At 44.0% G+C, this 27,749-nt stretch overlaps 1 protein-coding gene and 1 pseudogene across 1 annotated transcript; both read left to right on the forward strand.

Annotated features, from left to right (window-relative positions):
* Window positions 1-10,999: 10,999 nt before the first annotated feature.
* LOC136476937 (uncharacterized) lies at window positions 11,000-19,531 on the forward strand (annotated as a pseudogene).
* Window positions 19,532-20,636: 1,105 nt separating this feature from the next.
* Window positions 20,637-27,570, forward strand: LOC136472906 (uncharacterized). The gene is made up of 7 exons (XM_066470607.1): window positions 20,637-21,029; window positions 21,128-21,197; window positions 21,284-21,389; window positions 22,682-22,748; window positions 24,383-24,458; window positions 25,597-25,883; window positions 26,373-27,570. The coding sequence occupies exons 1-7, from the start codon at window positions 20,811-20,813 to the stop codon at window positions 26,463-26,465; spliced, it is 918 nt and encodes a 305-aa protein (XP_066326704.1). The 5' UTR covers window positions 20,637-20,810; the 3' UTR covers window positions 26,466-27,570.
* The last annotated feature ends 179 nt before the right edge of the window (window positions 27,571-27,749 follow it).

Below are 27,749 nucleotides of genomic sequence, written 5' to 3' on the forward strand. Positions count from 1 at the left end.
AAGGATATGAATCATCCCTTAGATGGGTGCCCTGGCTACCCTTATATAGAGTTTAGGGCTAGGACTTATACAAAGAGGAGGTTCTCCCGACCGAAGGGTCGAGAGCCTAAGAGGGCCTAACTAACTTGGCTTGCAAGCTATGCTATCTCTTGGTGCACGTTCGATCATGGCTATCGTCATCGTCTTCTGGCCTCATTGCGGCATGATGTGACGTGGCGCTACTGTGCCAGCCATGGCAGCATTATAGCCTTAATGGCGGTTCATCAGTTGTCCTATGCAACACGGTGTCCGTCGTGGCCTTTGTCATTGTCTCCTGGTTCCTAGGGGCGTCATACTCGAAGTAGGTAACCACCCTGGGTCGTCGTTCACCTGGTGGCTTTACAGGATTGAGAGCCACAACCCTGATCGTTAGGGTCAGGGCACTCTAGCAGTCTAGATGTTCTTTTCATTAGGTCCCTTATCACGGATCTCATCCTATAGTGGGTAGGATTGTACAAGCGTCTACTCAGTCCATATTTGGACGGTGGGTATCGTACCCATTACCACCGCCGTGTGGTGTTGTCTCGTCGATGAGACGTGGCATAGGGATGATGTCTGATAAGGCCGAGGTGACTACTGTCCCCTCTATCCTTGCAGGGTTAGTGTGGCATGCTTGCTCTTGTTAGAGCAGGCACGCCTAGCCATGCTTGACCTCCCCTCATCCCTCTCGGGGGTCATGATGGGGAGAGGTTGTGCGTCTTGTGAGCGTTGTGTGCTAAGGCAGAAGGGAGGGGTCGGGGTTGACCCCAGCCTTGGCGCCTGACCTACTCTGCTTAGCTTTTGCTAGGCCTCAGTCATTTGGGCCTTTGTTAGCCATTGTGTTGCGTGCCGCGTGGCCTGCTAACTAATCGGTGCCTTTAGATACCCTAGGGTTACAACCCCAACAAGTGGCGACTACAAGACGATCGGCACGGACGCGTCGTCCGAGCCCGCTGATAATGAAGAGAAGGGGACACGTATCCTGACCTAAGAGGCTACCTCATGATCTTTGGCAGACTAATGGCGTACGAGTCCAAGCACCGATAGAAGCTCATAGAGGTCAATGCGGCTGCCCTAGGCAAAGCCATCCTGACCTTCCTAAAGTGGTTGGAAACTTTGATCACTTTCAACAGAAAGGATCACCCTGACCACATCCCACAACCGGGACATTTTCCCCTCATTGTGGACCTGATCATCAGCACGACCCACCTATCTAGAGTCCTCATGGACGGTGGGAGTGGCCTCAACCTTCTCTAGCACTGAGACTTACGATGCCATGGGGCTTTCACAGGTAGCTATATGACCGTCTGGCGCTCTGTTCCACGGAGTCATATCCGAGCTCTAGGCCATCTCTATAACACCCTAGTGTTAAGCATGCATTTGGCATTGGAATTATATGAGCACAAGCATCATTGATCATTCATAAGCATGAGCATCTCAAATTGTATCTCTATGATTGCTTATATTACATGTGTTGTCACTAAATGCTTTACATATGCTAGGGTTTACATGTGACCAATGTATAAAATGCTTGTGGGACCTTAGGAGTACCCTAAACATGTTTAGAATGTCATATGGAACAACTTTGGTATTCATGACTTGGACCAATTTGTCCTCTAAGTCATGGTTATAGTGTAACTTGACATTTTCAAGTTGTATGTTTGACCTAAGTTGAACTATAGCATAGATTGTTTGCATGGCAAGTTCACCCTTAAGCAAAGTTTTAGTACTAAACTAGGGTAAATTTTTTATTTTTGGGTCATGGTCTAATTCGGCTCCTAACTTGCTCAAAAATAGCTCACAAGTAGCAATAAAATATTGTTCTAGCACTTGAAAATTTATGTCTGGAGGTGGTTTACAGTTTCAATATACCTATGTTTGACGTGTTGTAGTTTGTTAACTAGGCCGATCCAGACCAAACTCATTTAAGCAAAGTTGGAGTTTACATGTAGCTCTACAATTTTGTTTCTTATAGTTTTTGTTGAATTGCCACAGATTTGGAGTTATTTGATTGCAAACTCATGCCCTCAGTCACTGATCGTGGGTCTGAACCGGTGAACGTCGCGCCTTCAGTGGCCGACTGGCCACAGGCCGCACGCACTGCATGGTGGCCATACACTAGTGTTGGCCTAGCCAGTCGGGCAGCGGCGTAGTTAAGGGCGAGGCGACGTCACTGCTCCATTCATTTCCCACTCGCTCGCCCTCGCTTGCCTTCCCCCTCGCCCGCCAGTGGTACGCCGCGCCCGCCATTGCAGCCACCGTGCTCCACTCGCTTGCGCGCTGTCGTCGCTGCACCACTACCCAATTCAGCTCGCCAGCAACTCTGCCATCGTCACCTCTTCCACCCTGACCTGCTAGTTTCACTTGCTGAGCCTTGGTAAGGACGTATTTTGCATCGCCATCGCCACAATCTCGTCGGAGCGCCACCGCACGCTCGGCTTACCGTGGCCACATTGTTCCACTGCACCTCTTGTCCTCCTTTTCTCCGATCTATAGTCACCTTGTGGTCCTTATGCTTAGGTAGGAGCTTGGCTTGATGCTATTGCTTGGTCATGCAGGAACATGCCGCCGCTCCCGCCACGGCCGCCATGGTCGCCGAGGCGTTCGAGCTCGCCGTTGCCGAGCTGGTATATCATCTCCCTTCTTTTTCACGCATATTAGGTTGAGTAAGCCTTGACCTAGTAGTTGGCATGATGGAGACCCACCTCTCGCTGCTGTCTAGCCAAAACACCGAGGGCACCACCGTGCTCTATGCGCCGCCGCCGCGGGCATGCACGCGGTCGGAGCTCACCGCCACCTCACCGGAACCCTAACCACCCGAGATAGCTTCGCTAGGATTCCATGAAGCCATAGCGCACCTCACCAAAGCCTATGATGGTCAGAGAATGCCAGTGTACCATGGCATCCGCCTCCTGCCTGTCTGCCATTGTCGCCAGCGAGGGTGCTCCAGTGCACCGCCGGTCCAACGAAGGGTACCACTGGGTGCGGGGGAGCAGCGGGGAGTACAACCAGTGGTGACGCTTATCCGCCGGAGACCTCACCATCGGTGAGCTAGTCATCAGTCAAACACCACAGTCTGTTCTGGTTCGCTGAAGTGCATGGGTCCGGCTGACCAGCGGGCCCCATCTGTCAGTCACTATGTTTGTTTTGATTTTTCTTATCTTTCATAGATTTGAATACCAACTTCAAAAATTCATATCTAGAGCTAGGAGTGTCCAAATAGAGTGAACCAAATTTTGTTAGATTCATCATGAAGTGTAGTATTTGATAAAAATATGAAACTTACTGTTTGGGATGTTTTTCTAGGAGAATTAAATGGATTTAGATAAGTGCTTTTAAATTGTTTACAATCTTGTAAAATGTATAACTTGAGCTAGGGAAGTGATAAAATTATGATTCCAATTTTCACTGATCTTGTGTTGACTTGCTCTTATTAGGAAAAATGTTTAACTTGCAGTAAACTTGATTGGAGTAGGGTCTTTCTATTTATCTTTTAAAATAATGGTGTTTTCTAGAGAAATTCATAAGGATAAAAATAAGTAACATATTGTCATGTACAAATTTTGTACAATGTTAATGGGTTTTAAGGAAGCTAAGAAAAATATGAAATCTGTTATTTGACACTTTTTAATAGGGATAACTATTTTCACTAAAATCAAGCCCTTATAACTTGTCATTTATGTAGAGGGTGCTTGTACTTATCCAAATGGCATGATATTTGCACAGTATACTTTTTGGGTCTTATGTAGGCTACTGTAATTTTCTCAAAATTTATTGTGCACTTTTGGCTATATTTTCTTTATTTCACCTCAGTGTCTAAATAAATTAATAAAGGACATTTAAATAATTTATTTGGGCATGACCATCATATTTTCTAGAGTATGTATGATGCCTATGAACTGTTGGTACCTTTGGTTGTGCCCAATTTTGATTTATAGTATGCAGTAAAATATTATAGCTCTAAAATTCAATTATAGAAGTTGTTTGGACAGATTCTGTTGTTAGGTGTTTTGCATAGGTAAAATGGAGTTTACTGTAAAAATGGTTAATAACAAAGTTATAGGGAATTTCTTTATCTAGCTTGTGTCAAAATTTCAGGGCAATAGGCTAAGTAGTTTGAGAGTTATAGCTATTAGAAGTTGGTCTTCCTGAAGTACTTACTCTCTAGGATTTCTGGATAGACCTAGAAGTTTACCTATTTTGGCTAGGATAGTAGTTAAATCAGCTTTTTTGGTGAGTAAATGAAAGATGTAGGCAATTTTATAAGATTTCCAAAAAGTTTAGGATCATAGCATTTGGTTGAGTAGAACTCCAGTTACTGATCTAAACTTGTAGCTGTTGTGTTGTTGTCCAGAAATAGGACTTAGTGTGGATTCTTGAAATTTCTAGAGAAGAGATATGCACCTACTCAGTAATTAAAAAGTTAACCTTGTTATCATCCTAATAACCTAATATGATAGTTATTATTTAACCATGCGCATTATCATGACATGTCATCCATGATCATTCTTATGCATTCATGATTCTCACTTTTTGCTATATGCATGCAATAGGTGCGACGGAAGAAATCACCGTGTTGGAGTACGAAGCTGATCCTCAAGAAGAGCATCAGGAAGTGTAGCAATAGGAGGCCCTAGGAGAAGGCGAGCCTGATGGTGAACAAGTTGCCTGAAGTACCCAGATCACCAGCCCTCAACCTTTGTGAAAGGCAAGCCCCGGAGCATTCTAAGCCTCCTATAGTTTTCGAACTTATCAACTTGAGTCCTTTATGTTGATGCATTAAGTACTAGGAATTGATTGGAACCACTTGCTGCATATATCTTCCTTATCTAGATATATATACATCTTGAATCCTATGTAGGTTCAGGATCGAATATATGCTTAGCCATGCTTAGTTGGTAGAAGTCGAGTGATTACCTGTCACCTGCATGATATAGGCTGATAACTAATCACGGATGGATATATGTGCTAGCGTGGAATATAACCATGTGTCAATGAATAAAGGAGATTGGGCGGGATCGTGATAGAGAAGCAACAAGGCATTGATGTCTTGGGTGCCTATTTATCCCTGTCTGTGTCGATTAAGGACCGATTCGATGTACGTCCTTATGTCATGTTGAACGCATGCCTAGCACTTAGTTGGCTAGATCTGGTGATACGACTACGAAGCCGAGTAGCTTAATTCAGATCGGGCGCCGATAAGTGAAAGTGCACACACTGGAGGCAATAAGGATGTGTGGAGAGCCAATAACGTGAGTCTAAGGGTGGGACCGGGTCCCAATCTTCCTGGTAGATTGGTAGAATCTCTAAGGGTGTGGCGCTGATTGGACCCTACGAGTTAGTCCTGAATTATACCAAAGGTGACCTGAGGCTACCTTCATGGGGTGTGCCTCGGTTTGTGTTAGGAATAAATTCCCTAGCTAGGTAGGAATCGATTCGAATCGCCAGTCTCTCCCGGATAGTGAGAATTTGACTGAGCAGCAGGCAATGTAGAAGCACTAATTGAAACTTGATGGTTATGATGATGCTCAAATTATTCTTATACCAGATATGGTTACTAATGCTTGTTAGCCTAATCAAGTGATTGCTCTAGTACAGGTGCTAATCTAGAGATGCTTAATTGAATAGGATATTCAAATTGATGCTAGAGGTACTAAATCTCCTAAGTTATATTACTTAAGCTTTTTATGCAAAATGTTGTCAGGCTAACTCCACCTCTTAAAACCATGCATACTCCTTGGTGTCTTATTATTTTGGTTTATGACGGGTAAGTCTAGCTGAGTACATTCTCGTACTCAGGGTTTATTCCCTATTTATTGCAGATGACGTGATGTACCATGGTTACTGCAAGCATTGCATAACTCCTGCTGTTGATGGAGAGTAAGACCAAGGGCATGGTCATTTTATATCATATCCTCTATGTGCTTTTGTTGGAGATGATCCTAACTGGCTATGTATTGAACTATCGTGGTGTTGTTTCAAAACTATAAACTATGTTGCTTCCGCTACTTCTAAATTTGAGTTGTAATAACTTTGTTGAAACTCTGATGTATGAGAACTATTTGTGAACCTGTTGTAACATGTGACTGGTTGTGTTGAATCATGTATGATTTTGGTTTGTACGTTAGTTTGTTTGATATCCCCCGTGATTTCATCGAACTATCGGGTTTATATGGGTTCAAGTATGATGGTTTGATCACTTCTGAGATCCCCCGTGATTTCATCGAACTACCGGGTTTATATGGGTTCAAGTATGATGGTTTGATCACTTCGGTGATTGCTATTGTACTTGTGCTCTTATAAATTTGACGGTTCTGTTACGGCCTCCCTTGGCATTTTCTGACAAGTCACGGATGGAGGCTCGAGGCATTACATAGAACTTGTTTGGATCTACCACCGTGCTGCCTGGATGGAGGCTTGACTCCGTGGAAGCAATGGAACCGCTCGACGACCCGGGATGTTATCCTTGACTCCGTGGAAGTAATGGAACCGCTCGACTTCCATCCAGGTGGCATGGTAGCAGATCCAGGCTGCCCCGACCTCCTGGCCGCTGCCGCCTCTGCCCCGGCGGGCCACGGCCGCAGAGCGAGCGCAGGCACCGGCGGGCCACGGGACACTGGCCGAGCGTGGGGTGAGCCGCGGCCACTGCTGCTACCCCTGCAGGCACGGGCACGGGGCGGTCGGCGATGGCGAGGGAGGACCTGGGAGGCGCGCCAGGCAGAAGACAAAAAAAACAATGGGTCGTCGAACACCGAAGAGAGAAAAAAAAAGAGGGGAGGAGGGATCGAACCGCGGCTGGCGAGGGGGTTTTCGGTCGCGGACGTGGGATGGGATGGGGACGAGGGACGAAGGATGAGGAGGTTGACACAAATGATTCTGACCGTAGATGTGAGAAAGGAAAGAAGGTCCAGAAATCATCTAGACTGTTCGTTTTATAGAGTTGTTGTTTTGGGTGCACAATTTAGGGTGGATGGACTAAAAGACTCTTAGCGGAGGACGTTTTTTTTATGGGTTTAGCAATTTAGCAATGAAAATGTTGATGAATTAGTTGTGTAGATATATTGGGTAGATAGATGCTCAATAAGCAAGATCTTTGCGTACAGAACCATTTTGCAGTCTAATTTGCCCGATGCTCAAACTTTATAAGGGCCAGCCAAATAAACTTGGCTGTTTCTTTCTAAGCTATATGGATCAGGGATTACCATGCTGTGTGCGATTGCGCTTCAGGCAGCTATTTCTTAGCCATATATGGGATCAGGGTCCGCATGCTGAAGTGGAGCTAGCTACAACTATTTCTCACTTATTCAGCTCATGATCATATAGAAGACTATTGATTTTGCATAACAAACTGTGCATTCTTATATGTCAATCAATCAAATTGAATAAACCATTTTGTTCAGTCCAAATTGGTAGACTGTGTTGAGGTCCATTTTATTTCCTAATGAGTACTGCATGCGGGTCAAGTAATTTGATCATTTGTGTGTAGCATTGTTGACAGTGTATCCTAGGCCATTTTAGTTTAAATATGAACGTAAGTGTTATCTCTCTCTTTCGCAGAAAAAAAAATCATACACAGGTCTTGTGTTGGTAGATTGTTTTTTAATTGTTTGCTTTGTATTATCAAGTACTGCCGTGGCGTTAGCAAGCGGCTGGGATATGCGGTGACGACCTCCCGCAAGCAGCTCCCGCCCAACATTCGACTGGGATGACAGACGATCCCCAATCCACTCTGCCAATTGTTCTAGGCTTGCGTCCAGCACTGACTCCCCCCTCTGTGAGGTACTCCTAAATCCTTTTTATTGTAATTTCTGTTCTTGTTTGGAGACAAGATTCGTGCTTCTCTAGGTACATTGAACTGTATGGGAACAAATTTGACTGCTATGCTAACATGAGCCAATTCAACTTGATGTGTTGCTAATTATGGGTTTAAAATTAGAATTTCGCCTCGTGCTAACAGATGGAAAATTTCTATAAATCAACCAGCATATGTGTTTGTTTGTCTGATTTTGCTCAGTTCGTTTGACCAGTGGATCACTGGCTTTTTCAGTCATTACCAACCTGCTTGTTCGTCTGCCTCATTCTCTGATGCAACAAGACTACTATGTTTAAGCTGAATATTGCAGCGAGGAGCAGTTGCTTCATTTCCACCTATTTCAGCATTGAACAATTGTGATTTCCGATATAACATAAGTGCACATCAGTTTATTTTATGGGCTGATCAATGCGGTATGTTCTTCCCATCATTTCTTGATTTCTTAAATATTAAATTTTGTTCTTGTTGGTTCTGAGCAAATGATAATAGTTAGGATGAGAAATAATAGCTCATAAATCGGTCACCGACAGGAACCAAAACAAATATTGCCATTGATGGGTTAAGTTGCAGATGGTATATTGGTCATCTCATGTTTGCTAGTTGCAGAGAAGATTTTGATAGAAAGGTGCTTGGCACACACCTTATTGAACCTTTGCCACGGCGATCACTGCCACCAAGATATTCTTATTTAGGCCTCTATATCTAGGGTAGGGAAGGTGATTGGCAGAAAATAAACTTATTATAGTTCTAACTCTTTGAGTGTGTCCTGTGAAGTTATCAATGTATTTCAAATGATATCAGTGTTAATATATTTATTACCGATGCATATATTATCTTTTCAATGTTTGTTTTGTACTATCGTAGGTCACCGTAGCGTTAGTACGGGCAATACTAGTTACATATATTATGCGAATATATAAACTTTTTTCGCTTTTTTTTGCAAGAAAATGTTGGGTGCATGCGTACTCCAATGTTGGGCTGTTGTTATAAAAAAAATGTTCTTGGGCTGTTGTTATAAAAAAAATGTTCTTGGGCTGCACAGTCATGCTCAAGGTATGGCAATACCCTAGCCCAGCCCAACAAAACTATATTGCATTGCATTGTAAAAAAAACGTTTCAGTCGCACGACTCAGCTTGTTCCTCGAGTCCCCGACGTCTCTCCGCCTCCGCGCGACCGCTACATTTTCTCAAGTAAAGACGGAAAATAGATAAAAAAATGTCATTTTTACTCATGTGGCACGTTAGCCCTCGCGCCAGTAGGGATCCAAGTCAGCATACGGACGTCAAATATCTCTCCTACCCCTGCTCTCTTCCTGCTCCCAGCGCGTTCGTCATCAGTGTCCTGATATGATCCTGCGGCCGTCCGTGCCCACGCACGCCTCGCCCTCAGGATGCTTGTACGAGGCACAACACTGCTGAGGGTCTGGCCGTGCAGTGCACCCATTGGGCCCTCGGGTGCACCCGTGAGGCTGGTGCTGCTCGTTCGCGGGCATCCCGAAGAGCCCTGACTCCCCGAGCACCGCGCGCTCCCGACAGGGACGGCGACGAGGGCCATGAAGTAGCTTAGCTCGGCGTTGCGGAGGCCCAGCGCGGTGCGCAACACGCTGTTGACGGCGTTCGATGGGCGGCCCAGCAGCAGCGCGAGCTCCTCGGTGCGCCTCTCCACCTCCTGCACCGCGGCGCGCATGGCCACCTAGTTGGCGCCCTCGCCGCGATCGTGCAGCGCCGACGCGAGCCTCCGGATGGCCTCATCGACAGAGCCAACCTCATCGGCACCGAGTGCCACGAGCTGGCCGGACATCGCGTTGAACGGCTCCGCCTAGGGTAGGTCGCCATCGGAGACCCGGAGAAGGTGGCTGTGGCGGGTCCTCCGACGAGGATGGCGGCCGCGGCTGCTGCCGTGAGCGAGGAGAGACGGCGGCGAGGACACCTGCGGCGGCCGAAAGCCGCCCACGGGGCTGCTCGAACAGGAGCGAAGGGACCAGCCACATCCCCTCGTTGGGCCCGACAACGACGACCATGGCGGCGACATCTTCTGCGGCGCCGGCGCGGCACAGCTGCGCAAAGCTCCAGCACGGCTTTAGGCTCCAGCGCCCCATGACCTCATGCTCCAGCACCGCCACCTGCGAGCACCATGTTGACAGCATGCTCCGTTCCTCCGTCGCGGCTGTCCCGGTGGAGTTGCCACCCTTGACGAGGTCCGGTGCGCTGCCTTCGGGGCACAGTGCTACAACGTGGTGTCGTCGTTGCAAAGGAGGGAGAGGACGTGGCCGAGGAACCCGACGGCGAGGAGACGGTCCGTGGTGGTGGGCGGAGAGAGGCAGAGCACGTCGATTGCATGGAGCTCCATCGCCTGGATTCACGTCGCGTCGTCCGTGGCCCTCTACGAGAGAGACACGAGCACTGGGATGGCCCAGCGTTGTCCACCATGTACTTCCAGATCTCGTCGACGCCCGCGAGGCTCCACAGCACCCAGCACGCTGCGCACACGAGCTCGCCGCTCCTCGCTCCGTGGTCCGTGCACAAGTTGAGCAGCGCCGTGACGTCGTCGTGCGCCACGACAGTCCACGTATTGTCCGAGTTCTCGGTGAGCATGCAGAGCACCCGCGCCGCCGTCTCCTTGGTCGCCTCGCTGCCGGCGCCTGCGTCGAGGACATGGACCACGGCGCGATGGCGGTGGCAGCAGAGGAGGCTACGGCGAGAGCGGGGAGACGAAGAACGAGCGAATGGACCGAGCGAGGCGACCGAGTGCGGCCCGGCTGGGTTAGCAGCAGAGGGCAGGGGCAGCCGCGGTCATTTGCCACCTTCATGCTCTCGGATCCCACCTGAACTGACGCGCTGTCGTGCCACGAGTGTAAGGCCCTATTTAGTTCTTTAGGCTCTCCTAAATTCCGGTCACATTGAATATTTAGATACTAATAAGAAGCATTAAATATAGATCAATTACAAAACTAATTACATAGATAGAGGCTAATTTGCGAGACGAATCTATTAATCCTAATTAGTCCACGATTTGATAATATGATGCTACAATAAACATGCGCTAATGATGGATTAATTAGGCTTAATAGATTCGTCTCGTGAATTAGCCTTCATCCGTATAATTAGTTTTATAATTAGCTTAATTAGCATCTGAATATTTTATTTTATGTGACATGAATTTGCCCAAGTTCTATTGCCCCCTGCGCGATGGGCGACAGCGCCAGACCGCCAGTCGGGAATCGGCGCCGGCACGCCGCCCCCATCCTAGCCGGCGTACTCCCTAGGCGGCTAGGCCCTAGCTCTCCACCTTCGCACCCCCAGTCTCCGCGCCGCTTGCCCCGTCTTCAGCCACGCCGGCGCATCCCCAGTCTCCGCGCCGCCGTCTCCTATCACGTCGGCGCGCCCCCAGCCCCGGCGTCGTCCGCTCTCCAGCCAGGCTGGCGGCAAGCCTGGTATGAACCGAGAATCCTCTTCCCCTCCATTCTCTTCTTCCTTGCAAAATCTCTAACGCTAACTTTCTCTGATCTAATTTGATATTCTGATGTAGCTTTTAGATGTAGCCGTCTAGGTAGCAGAATTGTAGAAATTAGCCAGGATTTATTGGTTGATTACTTATGAGTATTTAATTTAAGACTTATTATGCTATTTACTATTTGTATACCGAATCGTGGGTCAATTTTTATGCTACTTCACCGAATTGCTAAATGGTTTTTACCGATTTGGATATGAAAATTTTGGTCATGCAAAAATCCTATATCCGCCACTGCCGTTACTGGGTCTGCTCCTGCCCGAACTCTAACTTAACTTAAGTTTTTTGGCTATTCGTATCCGGATCTGATCTAATTACTACTGAAATGTATACATGTGGTTTTTGGCAAATGTATACATGTGTTTATCCTACTAACTTCGATTTTTTTTTTTACCAAAAAATATCGGCTATACATTTGTACACCCATGTACTAACTTTACTCAGTCTGCCTGTGAACCTGCAATGCTCCTTGTCCAGCTTGCTACATCAACATGAGGCTCAACAAGGTGGAAGTGAACCTTATAAGGCTGCTGGAGGCCGCTCCCCGGCAGCAAAATCAGGCTAAACTAGTCTATGTAGGTAAGAGTTGCTAATATGAATTTCTTAGATAGTTTGATTTCCATCCCGTGTAATTGATTTGATAGAAAAGAAGTCGATGTAGCCTCATTCTGTTTCTTTTTATTAGTGATAGAGAACAATCTCAGGATGTTTTGTTTCAGTACAACACATGGTGTATGAATCTTCTATCACTTTGAATTTGAGTACTATTTTACTAATTACTTACAAGCCTCTGTTCCAGTGCAGTATGTAACCACAGCCCGGGAGCTTTTGGAGCATGCTAGGAGCTGAGACTACACCAGAAGGGATATCAAGGTGCATTCTCAGCAATGTCATAGCATCAAAGTTTTTTTTTTTAATACTGATATACAGATATAGTGATGTGGTGGTTATTTGTGCGTCACCTAATGTTTCATAAGGTTCCGTAGTTTTAAGGAAAAAGGAAAATAATCTTCCATATGATAGCGGCAAAAAAAAAAAAAAGAATCTGTTATACATAAATCTTAAAATCGATCTTGCCCATGCATCAGTATCACTATCCACCTTTTGCGTTTTGCATCAATGTAAAATCCTGAAACCTGTACAGGGAGTACTTGGCTGCTAATTAAGAATACATTCTGATAAGCCTTTTGCATTTTGCTGGCTATTTCAATTTGGCTGGCACTGACATTGTGTTTCAATATTTTGTTAAGTCTTTTATGACTTCACATTCTGATGAGTGACAAAATGGCCCCAAAAAGACAAGAATGAGGATCGAGGGCCTTATTATCTTATCAAAATAGCCTTTTTTTTTATACGTAAGCGCTCCGCAGAAAAATCATTCTTCTGCCATGAAAGGCCACATTGGTCGCCACTTGATAAATGCATGGTTTCTCATTCAGGTTTACTAAAGTTCTGTTACTGAAGTCAGGGTACTCTTTCTGTACTGCATGTCAGTCGCTTGATCTCCTTCTGTGGCTGACGTGGAGGTTGAGCAGCCGATTAGGGCTGATCGGCGGCGGCGGCTGGCTGGCGGCCGGGCTTGGCCGTGCAGTGGCGCTGGCCTGGCTGAGGCGGACTGAGGCTGTCCGGGCTGGGCGGCCTGGCTAGTAGCGGAGGAGGGGTGGCGCAGCAGCGGACAGAGAGGGAGCGGCGGCAGGCAGAAGGGAAGAGAAGAGGGTGGCGCGCGGAGAGAATAGGGAAGGGAGAGAGAGGATAAGGGTTTAACCCTGAACTAGCTTGCCTTCTCATTAAGTGTCTCCCTCATATATATAAGGGGGGTTACAATTGCTAATGGGCTTAGCCCATGAGTCTATCCTCCTATGGAGGCCTGATCTATAACATCTGGGCCTATTGCCCCTCGCTACTTTAACTAGCCTGCTGCCTTGTTCTGTCGTCGTCTCCTGGCGTAGGTTTTACCGACCATGACATCTCTCCCTGCCTGAAGAATCAGCTCGTCCTCGAGCTGAAATTTGGGATATAGCTTCTGGAAGAGTTCAGCATCTTCCCAAGAGGACTCTGCAGCCGGCTAGTTCTTCCACTTGATCAATACCTGTAGTTGTCCCCGGTATAATCTTGATTTAAGCATGAGGTCGGGTTCTGGAACTGCAGCTCCTTCATGCATTGTTGGCACCTGTCCTGGCTCTGAAGGTGGTGTACCTTTATGTGGTTTAAGCATACTCACATGAAAGGCATTGTGGATACAGAGCCTCTTGAGGTAGATTCAAACGGTAGGCAACTGAGCCGATGCATTCACTTATCTGAAAGGGGCCAGAGTATTTTGGAGCTAGCTTGCCTTTCTGGAGCTTGGAGATTCCCACTGCTGCTCGGGCCATCAGTTTAAGCCACACCCAATCGCCGACTTGGAATGATCGATTCGTGTGCTTGTTATCATAATATTTGTTGTAGTAATCCTGGGACTGTTGGAGACATACCTTTGTTTGTTCCAGGAACTGGTCACGTTCGGTAAGTAAGTCAGTCATCAACTGAAGGTACTGCAGCATCACCTGGGCTATAGGTTTTGAACTGTGGAGGGTCACGTCGGATGGATTTATGGTAAGCAGTGTTGTAGCAAAATTCTGCCCAAGGAAGCCATCTGATCCATTCTTTGGGTCTGTCTCCTTTCAAGCAGCGCAGATACATAGTGATGATTTTGTTGACGATCTCTGATTGGCCATTTGATTGTGGGTGGTAGGCTGATGTCATCTGTAGTTTCACTGCTGACAACCGGAATAGTTCCTACCAGAATCTGCTGGTGAAGACGACATCCCTGTCACTGACAATGGATTTTGGTAACCCATGTAATCTGACTATCTCGGAGAAGAATTTGTGAGCCACCATTGTTGCGGAGTAAGGATGTGCCAGAGGGATGAAATGAGCATATTTGGAGAGGCGATCCACGACAGTGAGAATAACAGATTTACCTCCTGACCTTAGGTAATGCTTCAATAAAATCCATGGATATGTCCTCCCAGATTTGTTTTGGTATTGGTAGTGGTTGAAGGAGGCCAGCTTGGTGGAGGTGTTCTGTTTTATTGCATTGGCGGACTGTGCAGTCACTAACAACTGTTGAACTGTTTGTTTGGCTCGAGGAGTATGAAAAGTTTGCTGGAACCGATGTAGTGTTTTCTCAGATCCCTCATGTGTAGAATTATGGATGGAGTGGAGAACTTCTTGTAGGATAGGTGAGGATGATGGAATATGTACCCGTTGTTTGTAGAGGATGAGGCCGTCCTCGAATGTCCATGCAGGTGAGAGTTGCCCTGTTTTGATAGACTGCCCGAGCTTGCCTGTCTCTTCATTGGTAGTGATTTCAGCCTTGAGATGATCGAATATTGGGAAGGTAATCTCTAACAGGGCCATCAGTGAAGGCTCAGTTGCATCCCAGGCGAGACAAGGCGTCGGCCACTGTATTCTGTTTGCCTGGTTTATACTCAACTGTGAAGTCATAGCCCAACAATTCACTAACCCATTGGTGCTGTGGAATTGTTGAAAGGCGCTGATCCATAATGTATTTGAGACTGTAATGGTCAGAACGGATAAGAAACGTGCGCCCCCAGAGGTAGGGTCGCCAATGCTTGACTGCTGTGACCAAACCAATTAATTCTCTTTCATATGCAGCTAATTTTGCATGTCGGGGAGCAATTATGCGGCTGAAGAAAGCTATTGGACCGTCTCCTTGATGAAGTACTGCTCCAAAACCTGTGGAAGACGCGTCGCATTCCACCAAAAATGGTTTGTTGAAGTCAGGTAGCTGCAAGACTGGTGCTGTAGATAAGACCTGTTTGAGTTGTTGGAATGATGTCAGTGCCAGCTCAGTCCAGCGGAAATTGTCCTTCTTGAGGAGGTAGGTTTGGTGATTGCACCATAATTTTTGATAAATTTCCTGTAGTAGCCAGCAAGTCCTAAGAAAGCCTTTCAATTGTTTAACTGTCACTAGGCTGGGGCCAAGAAGTGATGGCTTTAAATTTTTCTGGGTCAACTGCAACCCCTTGATCTGATATAATGTGTCCCAGATAGCCTACAGTTGTTTGTCCAAAGGAGCATTTGGATTTCTTAAGGAATACTGAATTAGCCTGTAGGAGAGCCATTACTTGCCGAATGTGTTGGAGATGTTCTTCCCAAGTTGTTGTAAATCAATATGTCGTCGAAGAATACCAAAACAAATTTCCGCAGGTAACGGCCAAGAATGTCATTCATAAGAGCTTGGATGGTGGAGGGAGCATTGCACAGGCCGAAAGGCATGACCAAGAATTCAAAGTGGCCATGGTGAGTTCTAAAGGCTGTTTTCTTAATATCATCGGGGTGCATGCGTACCTGATAGTATCCTGATCTGAGATCCAATTTGGTGAATTACTTAGCTCCTTTGAGTTCGTCGAGTAGTTCATCAATTACCGGGATAGGAAATTTATCTTTTAATGTGGTCATTGAGGGCACGGTAGTCAACACAGAAACGCCATGATCCGTCCTGTTTTTTAACAAGCAGTACTGGTGATGAGAATGGGGAGGTACTGTATCTGATGATCCCCTGTGTCAGCATACTGTGGCATTGTTTTTCCAATTCATCTTTTTGAATCTGCGGGTAGCGGTAGGGTCGAACAGCTGTCGGTTTGGTTGGATCTTTGAGATGAATGCGGTGGTCATATCGCCGTTTTGGGGGTAACCCTTGAGGTTCCTTGAAGAGTGATGAGAATGTCTGCAGGAGGTTGTCCATTGATTCTGGAGCACTCAGTGTGTGTAGGCAGTGGTTGTTGTGGTGGCTTGCTTAAGCTTGTCCATATAATTTGGCATCCATTGCGCCAGAATTTCATAGTGAGGTTGTTGAAATCCCAGATGATTGGTCCGAGTGAGCTTAACCAATTGACACCTAAAACAAAATCATATCCTCCGAGTTTGATGCTGTAGCAGTCAACGATGAATGATTCTGAGTCGATCTGGACTAGTAAATTGTTGTAGATGCCCACATTAGAAATTTGATCTCCATTTGCAACTGCAACTTTAAGAGAGTTTGGGGCAGGCGTGCAGCTGGAGATTGAGGTCAACTGCTGTATTTGAATCAATGAAGTTGTGGGTTGACCCTGAGTCTAGTAGTGCTAGAAGTCACGACCATTGATTGAGAGTTGAACCTGCATTGTCTGACTTGTGGTGATTCCTGTAACCGCATTAAGTGAGATTTGTATATCCTAGTTGTCCGGCTGTTTATGCTGAACAGACTTCTGTGGTGGAGTTGAGGGCTGAAATTTCCTGGCCAATGCCATTGCTGTCTCCAATTCCGGGGGTTGTTGAAGTTGAATGTCTATCTGCAGTGTTGATGCTAATCCAGCGGTGTATAACATCACTTGCTGAGCAGTTGACAGGCCTGTTACCTTGGTAAGCGTGAGGAGAAATTGATTTGTATATTTGTCCAATTCACCTAATTGGCAGGTGTTGGTGAGGTCGCCGAGATGGTTGTGATGGAGCGGAGGGCCGAAGCGTCTATCAATCGCTTCAGAAAATTGGGGCCAATTTGGGTGGCCAACTTCCTGCTCCCATATGATGAACCAGGTGAGGGCGTCCCCTTGCAGGTGAAAAGCTGCCTAGATGCATCTGTTCGTCCTCTTTTGTGTTCTGAGCGACAAAAAAATTGTTGCATTTGTACAGCCACTGAGACGGCTCCTCGTTCCCATTATATTCCGGGAACGATAATTTATGGTGGTTTGTCGGGCGGCGAGAATGATGCTGTTCGCCTTTCTGTACGTCTTTGCTGTGTTCTGGATCTGGTGGAGCCTCTGGTGGAATTGTTTGAATTGGCGGAACTGGTTCTAGTGGAGGAAGTGCAATCTGCGGTATGGAGGGAGTTGGTAGTATTGCACGCTTGGATGGTGGTACATACTTTTGTTCGTCCTCTGGATTGGATTTTTTTTTCGAACATCTTCGCCCAACGATTGGTGACGCCGCCGATGTCCTCCATGAAGATGTCGTGGCGTGGCTCCGGATACCAGTTGTCAGTCACTTGATCTCCTTCTGCAGCTGACGTGGAGGCTGATCAGCGGCGGTGGCTGGCTGGCGGTGGCGGCTGGCTGGCGGCCGGGCTTGGCCGTGCAGTGGCGCTGGCCTGGCTGAGGCTGGCCGAGCTGGGCTGCCTGGCTAGCAGCGGAGGAGGGGCGGCGCAGCAGCGGACAGAGAGGGAGCGGCGGCGGCAGAAGGGAAGAGAAGAGGGCGGCGCGCGGAGAGAAGAGGGAAGGGAGAGAGGGATAAGGGTTTAACCCCGAACTAGCTTGCCTTCTCATTATGTGTCTCCTTCATATATATAAGGGGGGTTGCAATTGCTAATGGTCTTAGCCCATGAGTCTATCCTCCTATGGAGGCCTGATCTATTACAGCTGGGCCTATTGCCCCTCGCTACTTTAACTAGCCTGTTGCCTTGTTCTGTCGTCGTCTCCTGGCGTAGGTCTTACCGACCATGACACTGCTTCTCAAACCTTATATAAAAGGTTCATTTTATAAGTTCCTCCAATCTTTTCTTTGCTGGCCTTCGTTTTGATGATAACAGTTTCCGGGCTATTGCTTGGCCTTGTTTTATGAACAATCCTATGCCTGGTTCAGTGGTCTTAGTAATTGGTGTAGCAAAGCAAGCATTTACCTCAGTTAAACTTTCCAACTGCTGCTTCCTACATTTTTTGTGTGATCAGAAGAACATGTTTCTGATGAATTTGTTCCATTTTCAGCATTTCAAAAGCTAAGCTTTCTGAGTATTCAGAAAAGATCGAAGCACTAGCTTCCAGGCTTGCTGCTTCAGTGGTATGTGTCTATTGTATTGACTCATTTGTTTGAATTGTTTCCATTATCATGCTTAGTTTATTTGCTAGCTCTTCATAGAATTTAAAGCAACCACACCATATGATGTTAATTTTTTTATCTGAACCTTTACCTCTTATACCTTTTAGATTGGATACACTTCTTATTAGTTATTATCATATTCTTGTTGGTGCAGCCTGAAAATGAAAAGCCAATTATTGAAAGCAGAGATGAAATCTCTTATGAAGAAGCAAAGCCAGAAAGTCCAATATCTTTATCATCAGGACTGCGAAGGAGATCAACGTAAGTTAAATTTGGTCATTTTGCCTCTTTTCCTTTCTTATGGTTACAGCTACGGAACCAACAGATGAAATTAAATAGAGCCCATGCCGAAGTTGGACCAAGCCATCAGGAAGGAAAAGGAGATATTGGAGCACCTATAAAATTGGATGCAGAAGCTCAGGCTCACATTGAGAAGCATAGGTATGCCATTTTTGTCTTAATCTGTGAGAAGATATCTCAGGCTCCAGCTCAATGCCCATGTTATTCTTATCCACAGTTTCTTCATTGCACACGAGCAACCCATTTACTGGGTCCATTTGTTGTCTGGTGTCATTACTCACTAAAATTGTTGTGTTGGAAGCTATAACTTGTAAATTGTTGTGTTGGAAGCTATAATTTGTGCATGCCTATTAGCTTTCTTGTTCTAATTGTTTGAAGATATGTGCATCAAATTTTTTTTGTGTCATCAAATGAAGATTGTGCTCTTACTATTACTTTCTTACCACACAGGAAGCTCCAAGAAGATTTGACTGATGAAATGGTCGAGTTAGCACAGCAACTGAAGGAACGTAGCCTAATGATGAATCAATCCGTGCAGGAGACAGAGAAGGTATTTTTCTTTCATCTAGTCCTCAGATTTCTGTTGTGTTGACACAATAGTTTATGTGGATAAAGTTGTATTGATATTGCAATGGTGAACTCCTTCAGCTGCGTGCTGTTTAGAATGTTGCCTTACCTGCTGATGCAGATCCTTGATTCTACCGAGAGGGCCGTCGAGCAGAGCTTGGCAAGCACGGGCCACGCAACCTCTCGAGCTGCGGAGGTCTACTCACTGGCTTCCAAGACTACGTGCTTCCAGTGGCTGCTAATGTTTGTGATGACCTGCATGTTTGTAATGGTGGTTCTGCTCATAAGGATCACTTGAAGGACGAGGCTGTAGCAGGCACTCAAATCTTCTATTCACCCTTGACTTTGTTTCATGGTAACTCTTTGTGGTCATGGTGTTTTCTCGACCGAGTGTCTCCAACCAAACAAGCCTGTAGTATGTGAAACTGGAAGACAGCTGCCTGTACAGAGGCTTGATGATTACTGTTTTATTGGTCGGTCGGGCCTGAGTGACTCCTTGGACTAATAATATGGAAATCGCTATATTTCAGAATTTTTAGAAAATTTGAGGCAACAATCTCACACAATTAACTACTCCATCCCAAATTATAAATCATTCCAACTTTCTTAGAGAGTCAAAGCATCTTAAGTTTTATAAATTTTATATAATAAAATAATAACATTTATGATATCAAATAAGTATTATTAGATTCTTTATTAATTATATTTTTATAGTATGCCTATTTGATGCCATGAATATTTGTAATTCTCTCTATAATTTTGGTCAAATTTGAGATGTTTTGACTCTCCGAGAAAGTTAGAATGATTTATAATTTGGAATTGAGGGAGTAGTATATTTAAAAAGGCCACTCACATGACACAATTTACAATTTTTTATTATAGCCAAACAATAGGAGAAGTGTAATAGTATTAGGGGAATGAGCTGTGGCTTACTATTTTCAGTTTAGTTTACATTAGCAACCGTGACCTGAAAACCGTTTTGAGGGAATTTGGATAAGCTCGCCACTCTCCATGACCTAATTTTTCTCATGAAATTTTAATGTTCCTAGGAAAATAAGGCATGTTAATTCATGTCATACATGAAACAGCCCTGCAAATTTGGTAAAGTTTAAAAAATGAGAAGGCTTTGGGCGTATTAGTTCTTAAAAACAAGTGTTTTTGTAGCGCATTGCCGCATCACCTTCGAGAGAATCTAACCATCAAAGTAGCTGTGTTAGTCTGCATGTACCCTGTCGCACATACGTAGTCCTGATGACACTCGACTGGTGCTTCTACGTAGTTGGACGATAACATCGATTAATTATAACAGATAATAAGAGTTTCTACTAGCAAATAAGCACCAAAATAAGATCATCAAGATTCAAACAATTTCAAGCTAGTCACCATAAGATAGAGCATGATTTTAGAAAATTTTGAAACTAGTTTCATAATTTTTTGAGGTAAAATATTTTTTCTTTGAATTTTCTAAGATTAAATTAGATTTTAAGATTTTTCATTTCATTATTTTTCCATGTAAAAATACTTGGGTAAAATTTTGAAAATTTATTTTTATGATTTTTTAGATTTAAAAAAATATTTTTAGTTCGTGGCGCCCCCCTCTTGTCACTAGCAGTGGGGGCGCCAAAACATTGACCTAATTTTGTATCCGGCTCCGGTCTCATCTCGACTTCGTGGGGGCGCAGCGTGCAAGGCGTAGACCGCAGTCTCCGACAAGCTTAGCAGCCAGCGGCCACCGCCAAACGTAAGATGACAGCGGAGGCCAAACCGGCCGCGGCCAGCGGGATTGCCGGCGAGATGGAGGTGGAGGCGTACCGCCGCCTATTCCCAGTGGCCTTCCTGGAGCGCCACCTCGGCGAGTCCGTCCGCATCGATGCCCGCCGCCTCAGAGAAGCCCGCCCCACCACCGTCGCCCACGGCGCCGTCTCCTCCGCGCATGGTTCCGCTCTCGTCCGCCTTGGCGATACCGTAACATTGCCACCTTTCCTATCCCTCCCTCTCCTATGTTTCCCATTTTGCTTGTCTTGCGCTGCGCTCTTCAACTGTTCGACGAATTGTCTTTGCAGGCCATGCTCGCGTCGGTCAAGCTCGAGGTGATGTCTCCCACGGCCGAGTGCCCAGACGAAGGATCCGTCGGTTCGTGTTCCCCCTTTCCCGGCTGCTTCCTATTGCCTTTGGTTTTTATTCTTTTGTTGATGTTGGCGTATTTGTGTTTTGCGTAGCTGTTGAGTTCCACATGCCGCCCATCTGTTCCCCGCTGGTTAGGCCAGGCCGATCCGCTGAGGTTGCACCAGTCATCTCCAAGGCCCTTGAAGACGTTTTGATGAGGTTTTTGTTTCTCTATTAACTTCAGCTCTTTAATTGAATGATGAATAGGTAAATGAGTGCAGAATCGAATCCTTTCCATAGAAGAAGAGAGAGTTCATCAGGATAAAATTTAATCGATCTCTACCAAAAATCGTGACTGTTCACTATCACTATGGACTAGGTGACTAGTTGTACTTAGTGTGGAGACTGGAGAGGACAGAAACTAAGGGCCAGTTTGGATGCCAAAATTTTTGGCAAAACGCTACTGTAGCGTTTTCGTTGTTATTTGTCAATTAGTGTCCAATCATAGTCTAATTAGGCTTAAAAGATTCGTCTCGTGGATTTCGTCTAAACTGTGTAATTAGTTTTATTTTTTATTTATATTTAATGCTTCATGCATGCGTCCAAAGATTCGATGTGATGGGGAATCTTGAAAAATTTGGCGTTTTGGAGGGGAACTAAACAGGCCCTAATTATGTAGAACGCACTATGTAGTGATACACAGAGGAACATTACTGCTTCAGATCTATTTTCCATGGATCACAAACAGCGCCTGAATGGCCTTAATTCTCTGATTATTTGATAGCATGGTGGAAATACTGCAATGATTTTGTCTTTAATAACGCTGCTCCAAGTGTGTCATTGGTGTTTCGGACAGTTGAGAAGGAGATAGCCATTTGGTTCAGCAATGGCTCGGGGCCTCCAGGATCTCATATAGTTTCAGTTTTTCTGGTTTAGTGGTCGCTTGTTAGTCGTGTTCTTGGTATTTTTTGTGGTGTCATTTCTGTTGTAAAGTAGTGGGGGCGTGGATTTTCATGTTATCTGCGGAGTTGTGTGGGTTTTACATATGGTACTTATTCTTCTCAATGACATGACACAGCTCCTTGTGTCGTTTGAGAATGCCTTTTTTTTAAACCATGCACCATTTCCTGTAAATCAAAATAACAGCAGGGTTCCTTGAAATTTTCCTTCCGTTTACGCTTAATTTTCTCTTTTGAGTATGAAGTGACACATGCTCCACTTTTGGTACTAGTAGACATAACTACAGCTATAAAAAATAACAATCAAAGGTCAAGTGGAGACTGAAGTTAGAAATTTGTAGTGGAAAAGAATAGAGGGCGTAGAAGGCACTGGTTTGCTTTTTTCAGGCATGCATGCAAATCCTGTACGTTCTGTTTGTAGGCTTTTGTCTGTTGGATTTGGTATCATCATTGCATGATTTCACTACTTTGGCCATTTCTTTTTCTGTAACACTCCCACAACCTAATGAATGGCACATAGTGATGGCAATTTTGTTATGTCCTCTTATGCAGTTCTGGAATGCTAAATTTGAAGGACCTCTGTTTGATCACTGGGAAGGCTTCTTGGCTAGCATACCTGGTAATATATCTTGGTTCTCTCATTGATAGCTTCAGTGTGTGGACAAAAGGAAGTAAGGAACAGTACCTTTGACAAGAAATCACTGTTAGTTATTATAAGGACTCCACTTTTTACTTCTACTGACAAATCACATAAGTTGAATAATATGAGAAAGGGAACCAAGTCTCCAAGCACCCAGGGGTTTTCATTGAGTCAAAACTAGTGTACCTTGAAAGATCAGGTGACTTGGAATAGCATGATTTGTAGTTGAGAATGACACCCTTACAATCAGGCTAGAATATCCTTTCCATATGATTTTTACACATCCTATACTGTCAGTGCTAGGATTCTAATATGCCTTGTGATGTTTTGAAAATTTACGTAACACAGTGAAACTCATGCTTGTGACTTTCCTCAAGCCACTCTTGTTTAGTTGGCTTAGTTGTGATCGATTTGTGATTATTTTCTTTATTTAGAAGTTAGCCCACCTTCATTTGATAAGTCTTTCCTCTACTCTTAGCATTTCATGATTATCTTCCTAAACCTTCTTTGTATTACCATCTTCCTATTTCTTCTGAATTTTTTTAGTCAAGTGCTAATGCTGTAATTTATGTTTTATGAATAGCACCCCCAAAATTTAAAATGATCCAAGCATTGGTTTTCAGAAGCACATTTGAAACCTATGCTCCTTAAGTTGTAGGCCTTTATACCTTAGGGATTGGACAGGAACTAGACAAACTTTGTGTAACTTCTGATAACCAGGCAATGTGTAGCCTGGAATCACTGAATAACCCCCCAGCCCCACGTTGAGTTTAACAATTTCCTTCTTAAGCCCTTGTCCTCTCTCTGTAGGTTCACATGATAGTACCAAATAGGATGTTTCTTCAGCAGTACATGTGCATATGTGATATGGGTACAGTTTTACACAGTTGCATTCAAATCATGCAAAGTTGAATCTATGATGCTTCAAAATTTTACCACCTGGAAAATACCATTCTAATAAGTAAAATAAGATAAATGCCAATCCAAAATAGGTTCTTAGTCTACCACTCCAGAACTTCACAATTTGTTGCCATTTGTGCTTGTCCCTTTGTTTTTCTCAAACCGTCAGGAGAGCTGCCCATCATTATATAAAGAAGGAATTAAGGATAGGAATACAGAACCAAGTCCCAAAATAAAAGGAAAAAAGGGAAAAGGAAGATAAATCTGACCAACATGGTCAAAAGAGAATGTAGTGTGCTTGTCCCAAAACCTTGAACCCTAATACCTGCAACCTCAAAAGACCCAGATATTAACAAAGGATGCCAGCTTCAGTGATGGGAGCAAAGTCTCAGGTTTACTTAAAGCTTTGTACCTTGCTATTACTTTAGGATTTCGAGTGGTCTTACTGATTGGCAGCAGCAGAGGGCAAAGAGGGGAAAGGAGGGATGCACAGTACTACAGTGGAAAACAGTCAATAATGTTCAAGAGTGGCCAGTGATTAAATAACCCTGTTTCGGCGTGTCCTTTCCATTTTAGATTGAAATTTTTTCAATTCTAATATTCTGAAAATAGGTCTAATTTTTCCTTATAAACAAGTTGAGATGTTGCAGATCCTGAATAAGTTTTCATAAGAGCTTGTATTTTGATCTTTTCTGGATTTTGAACTTTTGCAGGATATCTATTGCCTGAATGCTGACGGGTCTCTGTTTGACGCTGCACTTATTTCAGCAGTGGCTGCCTTCACACATTGTACGTTCGTTTATTTTCACTGTACATATGGTTATGATATCCTCCCACTATCTCATTTTGTTCAATATGGAAATATATCACTATCAAACAATGCTGCTGTTATTTCCATCATGAAGTATGCAGTCACATTACTACTATACTATGTCTTCTTTGTGTGAAACTTTCTAATGGAACCAACCGAAATGAACAAACCTCTCAAGCTGATTCAGCCTATGGGAATATTGAACACACAAATTGTTGAGAAAAGAGTTACCTATAAAATTTGAGACGAAAATGTTGCATATCGTTCTTTGGTTCTAACATATTTCCTGTGTTAGTTTTCAATTCAGAAAGCTGCTATACTGAGATAGTTGCTTCCTACTATGGTTCTAGTCATTTGTCAAGTTTATGCTTGAAAGACTTGAATACAGGATATTTAATTATTTATGTTGAAGCTCTTGATAATTGTTATTGAATGCAAATTACTCATTTAGGAGGAAATATGTATGTTTTTGTGTTCTAACTAGATGCTTGGTGTTTGATGATATTTGATTAATTTCGAATACGATGATATCTTGCTTTTTTAAGAATGTCTGGGTGCTTTATCTGCTACATGATAAATTGATAATTATGTCTTTTTGTTGTCATGATTGAAATCGAATATTGCTTAGTGCACTTGTGCAAGAAAACTACAATTGCAAACACCCTGACTGTCATTTGCTTGAGGGCCTGGATTTTCATGTGTATTGACAAGTTCTCATGCATAACTTGATCTGGTTTCCAGGAGTATGAATGTATGATCATCAAGAACATTCTGTTTTATTTTAGAGAGTACTCTCTCCTAGTGGCTGAAGCTGGTCTTGACTCTTGATCTCTGAATTGAACTGATGGCCTGTTCTTTTAGGACTAAGCACTAAAACTTTTTTGTATTATGCTTTTGTTGGTGAAAACATACACTTGAGCAATCTGTGTTTTGTTATATTTGAAGTGTTTAGGTTGGTAGTCGAATTATCAGCTCTGCTGTGCTCACCTCTATTGTTCTTCAAATTCAGTTCATACATGTCCATTTTTGTGTTCCATTTCAGTGGCTCAGTGGTCCTACTGCTAGTACCTTGCTTATTTCTCTCTAATCACTACAAATTTTATGTAATTTTTGCAGTGGAGATTCCTTTAGTTTCTGTTGGTGATGATGGTAGATTATTTACTGTTGGAGGCAATGATGGAAAAAACAAATTTGAATTGGTAAACAGAGAAAAGAAGAAGCTGACACTTGGCGACATTCCATTGTCCCTTACGTGTGCATTTCATAAAGATAGTATACTAGCGGACCCAACTTCTGAAGAAGAATTTATAATAGAGACATATGTGACTGTTGTAGATTCTTCAGACCGCCTAGTGTCATTACAAAAAGTTGGAGGTGCAGTGACATCCATGGCGACTATTAAGGTTAGTTAATCTGAGCTTAGTAGAATGTTTCGTTATGGAAATATTTCACTTACACTGTTCTGTCTTTAGTCAATGCAGCGCTTTTGAATATTGCTGCAGTGTGTCATAGCAGAGAATAGGCTTCTTATATTTTACTCCTTCCATTCCGAATTGTAAGTTTAGGGTTTACTATGTATTGAGACATAGTGTATATCGAGATGCATAGCAAAAGCTACATACCTATAAAAACCAAAACTAAAACGACTTACAATTTGGAACGGATGGAGCATTTGATAAGAAAGATATTATCCATTGTATACTAACTGTCGTCAATGGACTGATAACACTACAAATTTACAAAGTCTAGTATTAACATTTGATTTTGTTTCATGAGAATTTACTCCTTTTTTTTATTATATTGAATTGCCACGTGATATATGTATTCCTCCAAATATAATGCACATTTAAACTAATAATTGATGCTAATTGTATGTCATGCTTGTCATGCAGGAGTGCATTAGCCTGGCGAAAGAAAGGAGACAGAGCCTAAGAGAAATTCTGATAGACTCTGTCAAAGCCATGGAAGTCGACCAAACTGAATAATTCTGCAAATAGATTCAGTTAATCTAACCAAAACGACTTTTGTTGATTTAGTCCAAGTATGTAGCTATTTGTACTCTACAGTAGGCACATAATTCTTCACTTAAGTAGCCTGACAATTTTGTTTGATGAGCATGTCTGCAATGCACCTTTTCTCGCAAGTTGCCGTCTTGTAACACCCTAATTCACATTTTGCAATATTTTATTTTTTTCTAGAATTTATTAGAGCTAATACATACTTCATCTGTCTCAGAATAAACACACGTCTAGACCTTATTAGAGAGCAGATTAGTGTAGATTGGAAATTACGTTGTTGCCCCTACAAAAGGGTCTGGCACCTGTGGCTAGATTGGAAATTACGTTGTTGCCCCTACAAAAGGGTCTGGCACCTGTGGTTGGTAATGACTGTTTGGTCTCTAGCAGGCCACCTGATGGATAGCGCTGCAGGACCTTTTCTATATTTATGAGCATCTATTTTAGCACAGTATTTGAAATTTAGAGGTGTAATTACTGCAGGTCATTTTCTCTTATACGAGCATCTATTTTGATACAATGTTTGAATTTTAGAGGTGTAATTATTTTGGAATGGAGGGAATAATAATTATTATGGAGGAGAAAAATATACATTTTATAAATTACATCTAACATGACATCGGGTTTAAAAAGTTTGTTGTATTCCTGTAGCTAGTATGTATAAGTGTTTATCGGTATGAAATGCTTAAACTTTGATTAGGTTTTAAAGTTATATAAAACTCAAGTTGGGCTAAAACCCTAGTACCCCACCTTTTTCACCCATTCTGTTTTTTTTTCTAGCCCAACTCCTCCCTCTTTTCGCTGGGCCGGAGCCCCACCTGTTAATCCATGTTCTCCCTCCCTATCTTTTTGGCCTGGCTGCCTCCCATCAACGACCCCGTTTCTCTCCCTCTGTTTCCTTTTATAGCCTAACCCTATCTTCGTCTTGCTTGGGCCGAAGCCCCACCGATCGATCATACTCTCCCTTCCCATCTTTCCTTTTTGGTCAAGCCCCTCCCACCTGGGCTGAATTTCTCTCCCTATTTCTTTTTCCTAGCCCAACCCCTCCTCTTTTTGCTAGAATTGAAGTCCCACCTATCGATCCATCTCCTTCCCCATCTTTCCTTTTTGGCTAGACCGCTTACCCTCCCACCGAGGCTAAGTTTGACCCATACACCATGCCAACCCTAGTCCCACCTCTCCCTCTTCCTCTGCCATGTGGGCAAGGCCAGCACAATATCCACTCCTCCCATTGGCCCACCCGCCCCCACCTCA

This window comes from Miscanthus floridulus, chromosome 8 (genome assembly GCF_019320115.1).
Source record: "Miscanthus floridulus cultivar M001 chromosome 8, ASM1932011v1, whole genome shotgun sequence".
Taxonomy (NCBI): Eukaryota; Viridiplantae; Streptophyta; class Magnoliopsida; order Poales; family Poaceae; genus Miscanthus; species Miscanthus floridulus.

Coding starts and splice junctions, on each gene's coding strand:
- LOC136472906 (XM_066470607.1), top strand. CDS start 20,811: ATGACAGCGGAGGCCAAACCGGCCGCGGCCAGCGGGATTGCCGGCGAG. Junction 21,390..22,681: donor CTTGAAGACGTTTTGATGAG/GTTTTTGTTTCT, acceptor CCTCTTATGCAG/TTCTGGAATGCTAAATTTGA. Junction 25,884..26,372: donor CATCCATGGCGACTATTAAG/GTTAGTTAATCT, acceptor CTTGTCATGCAG/GAGTGCATTAGCCTGGCGAA.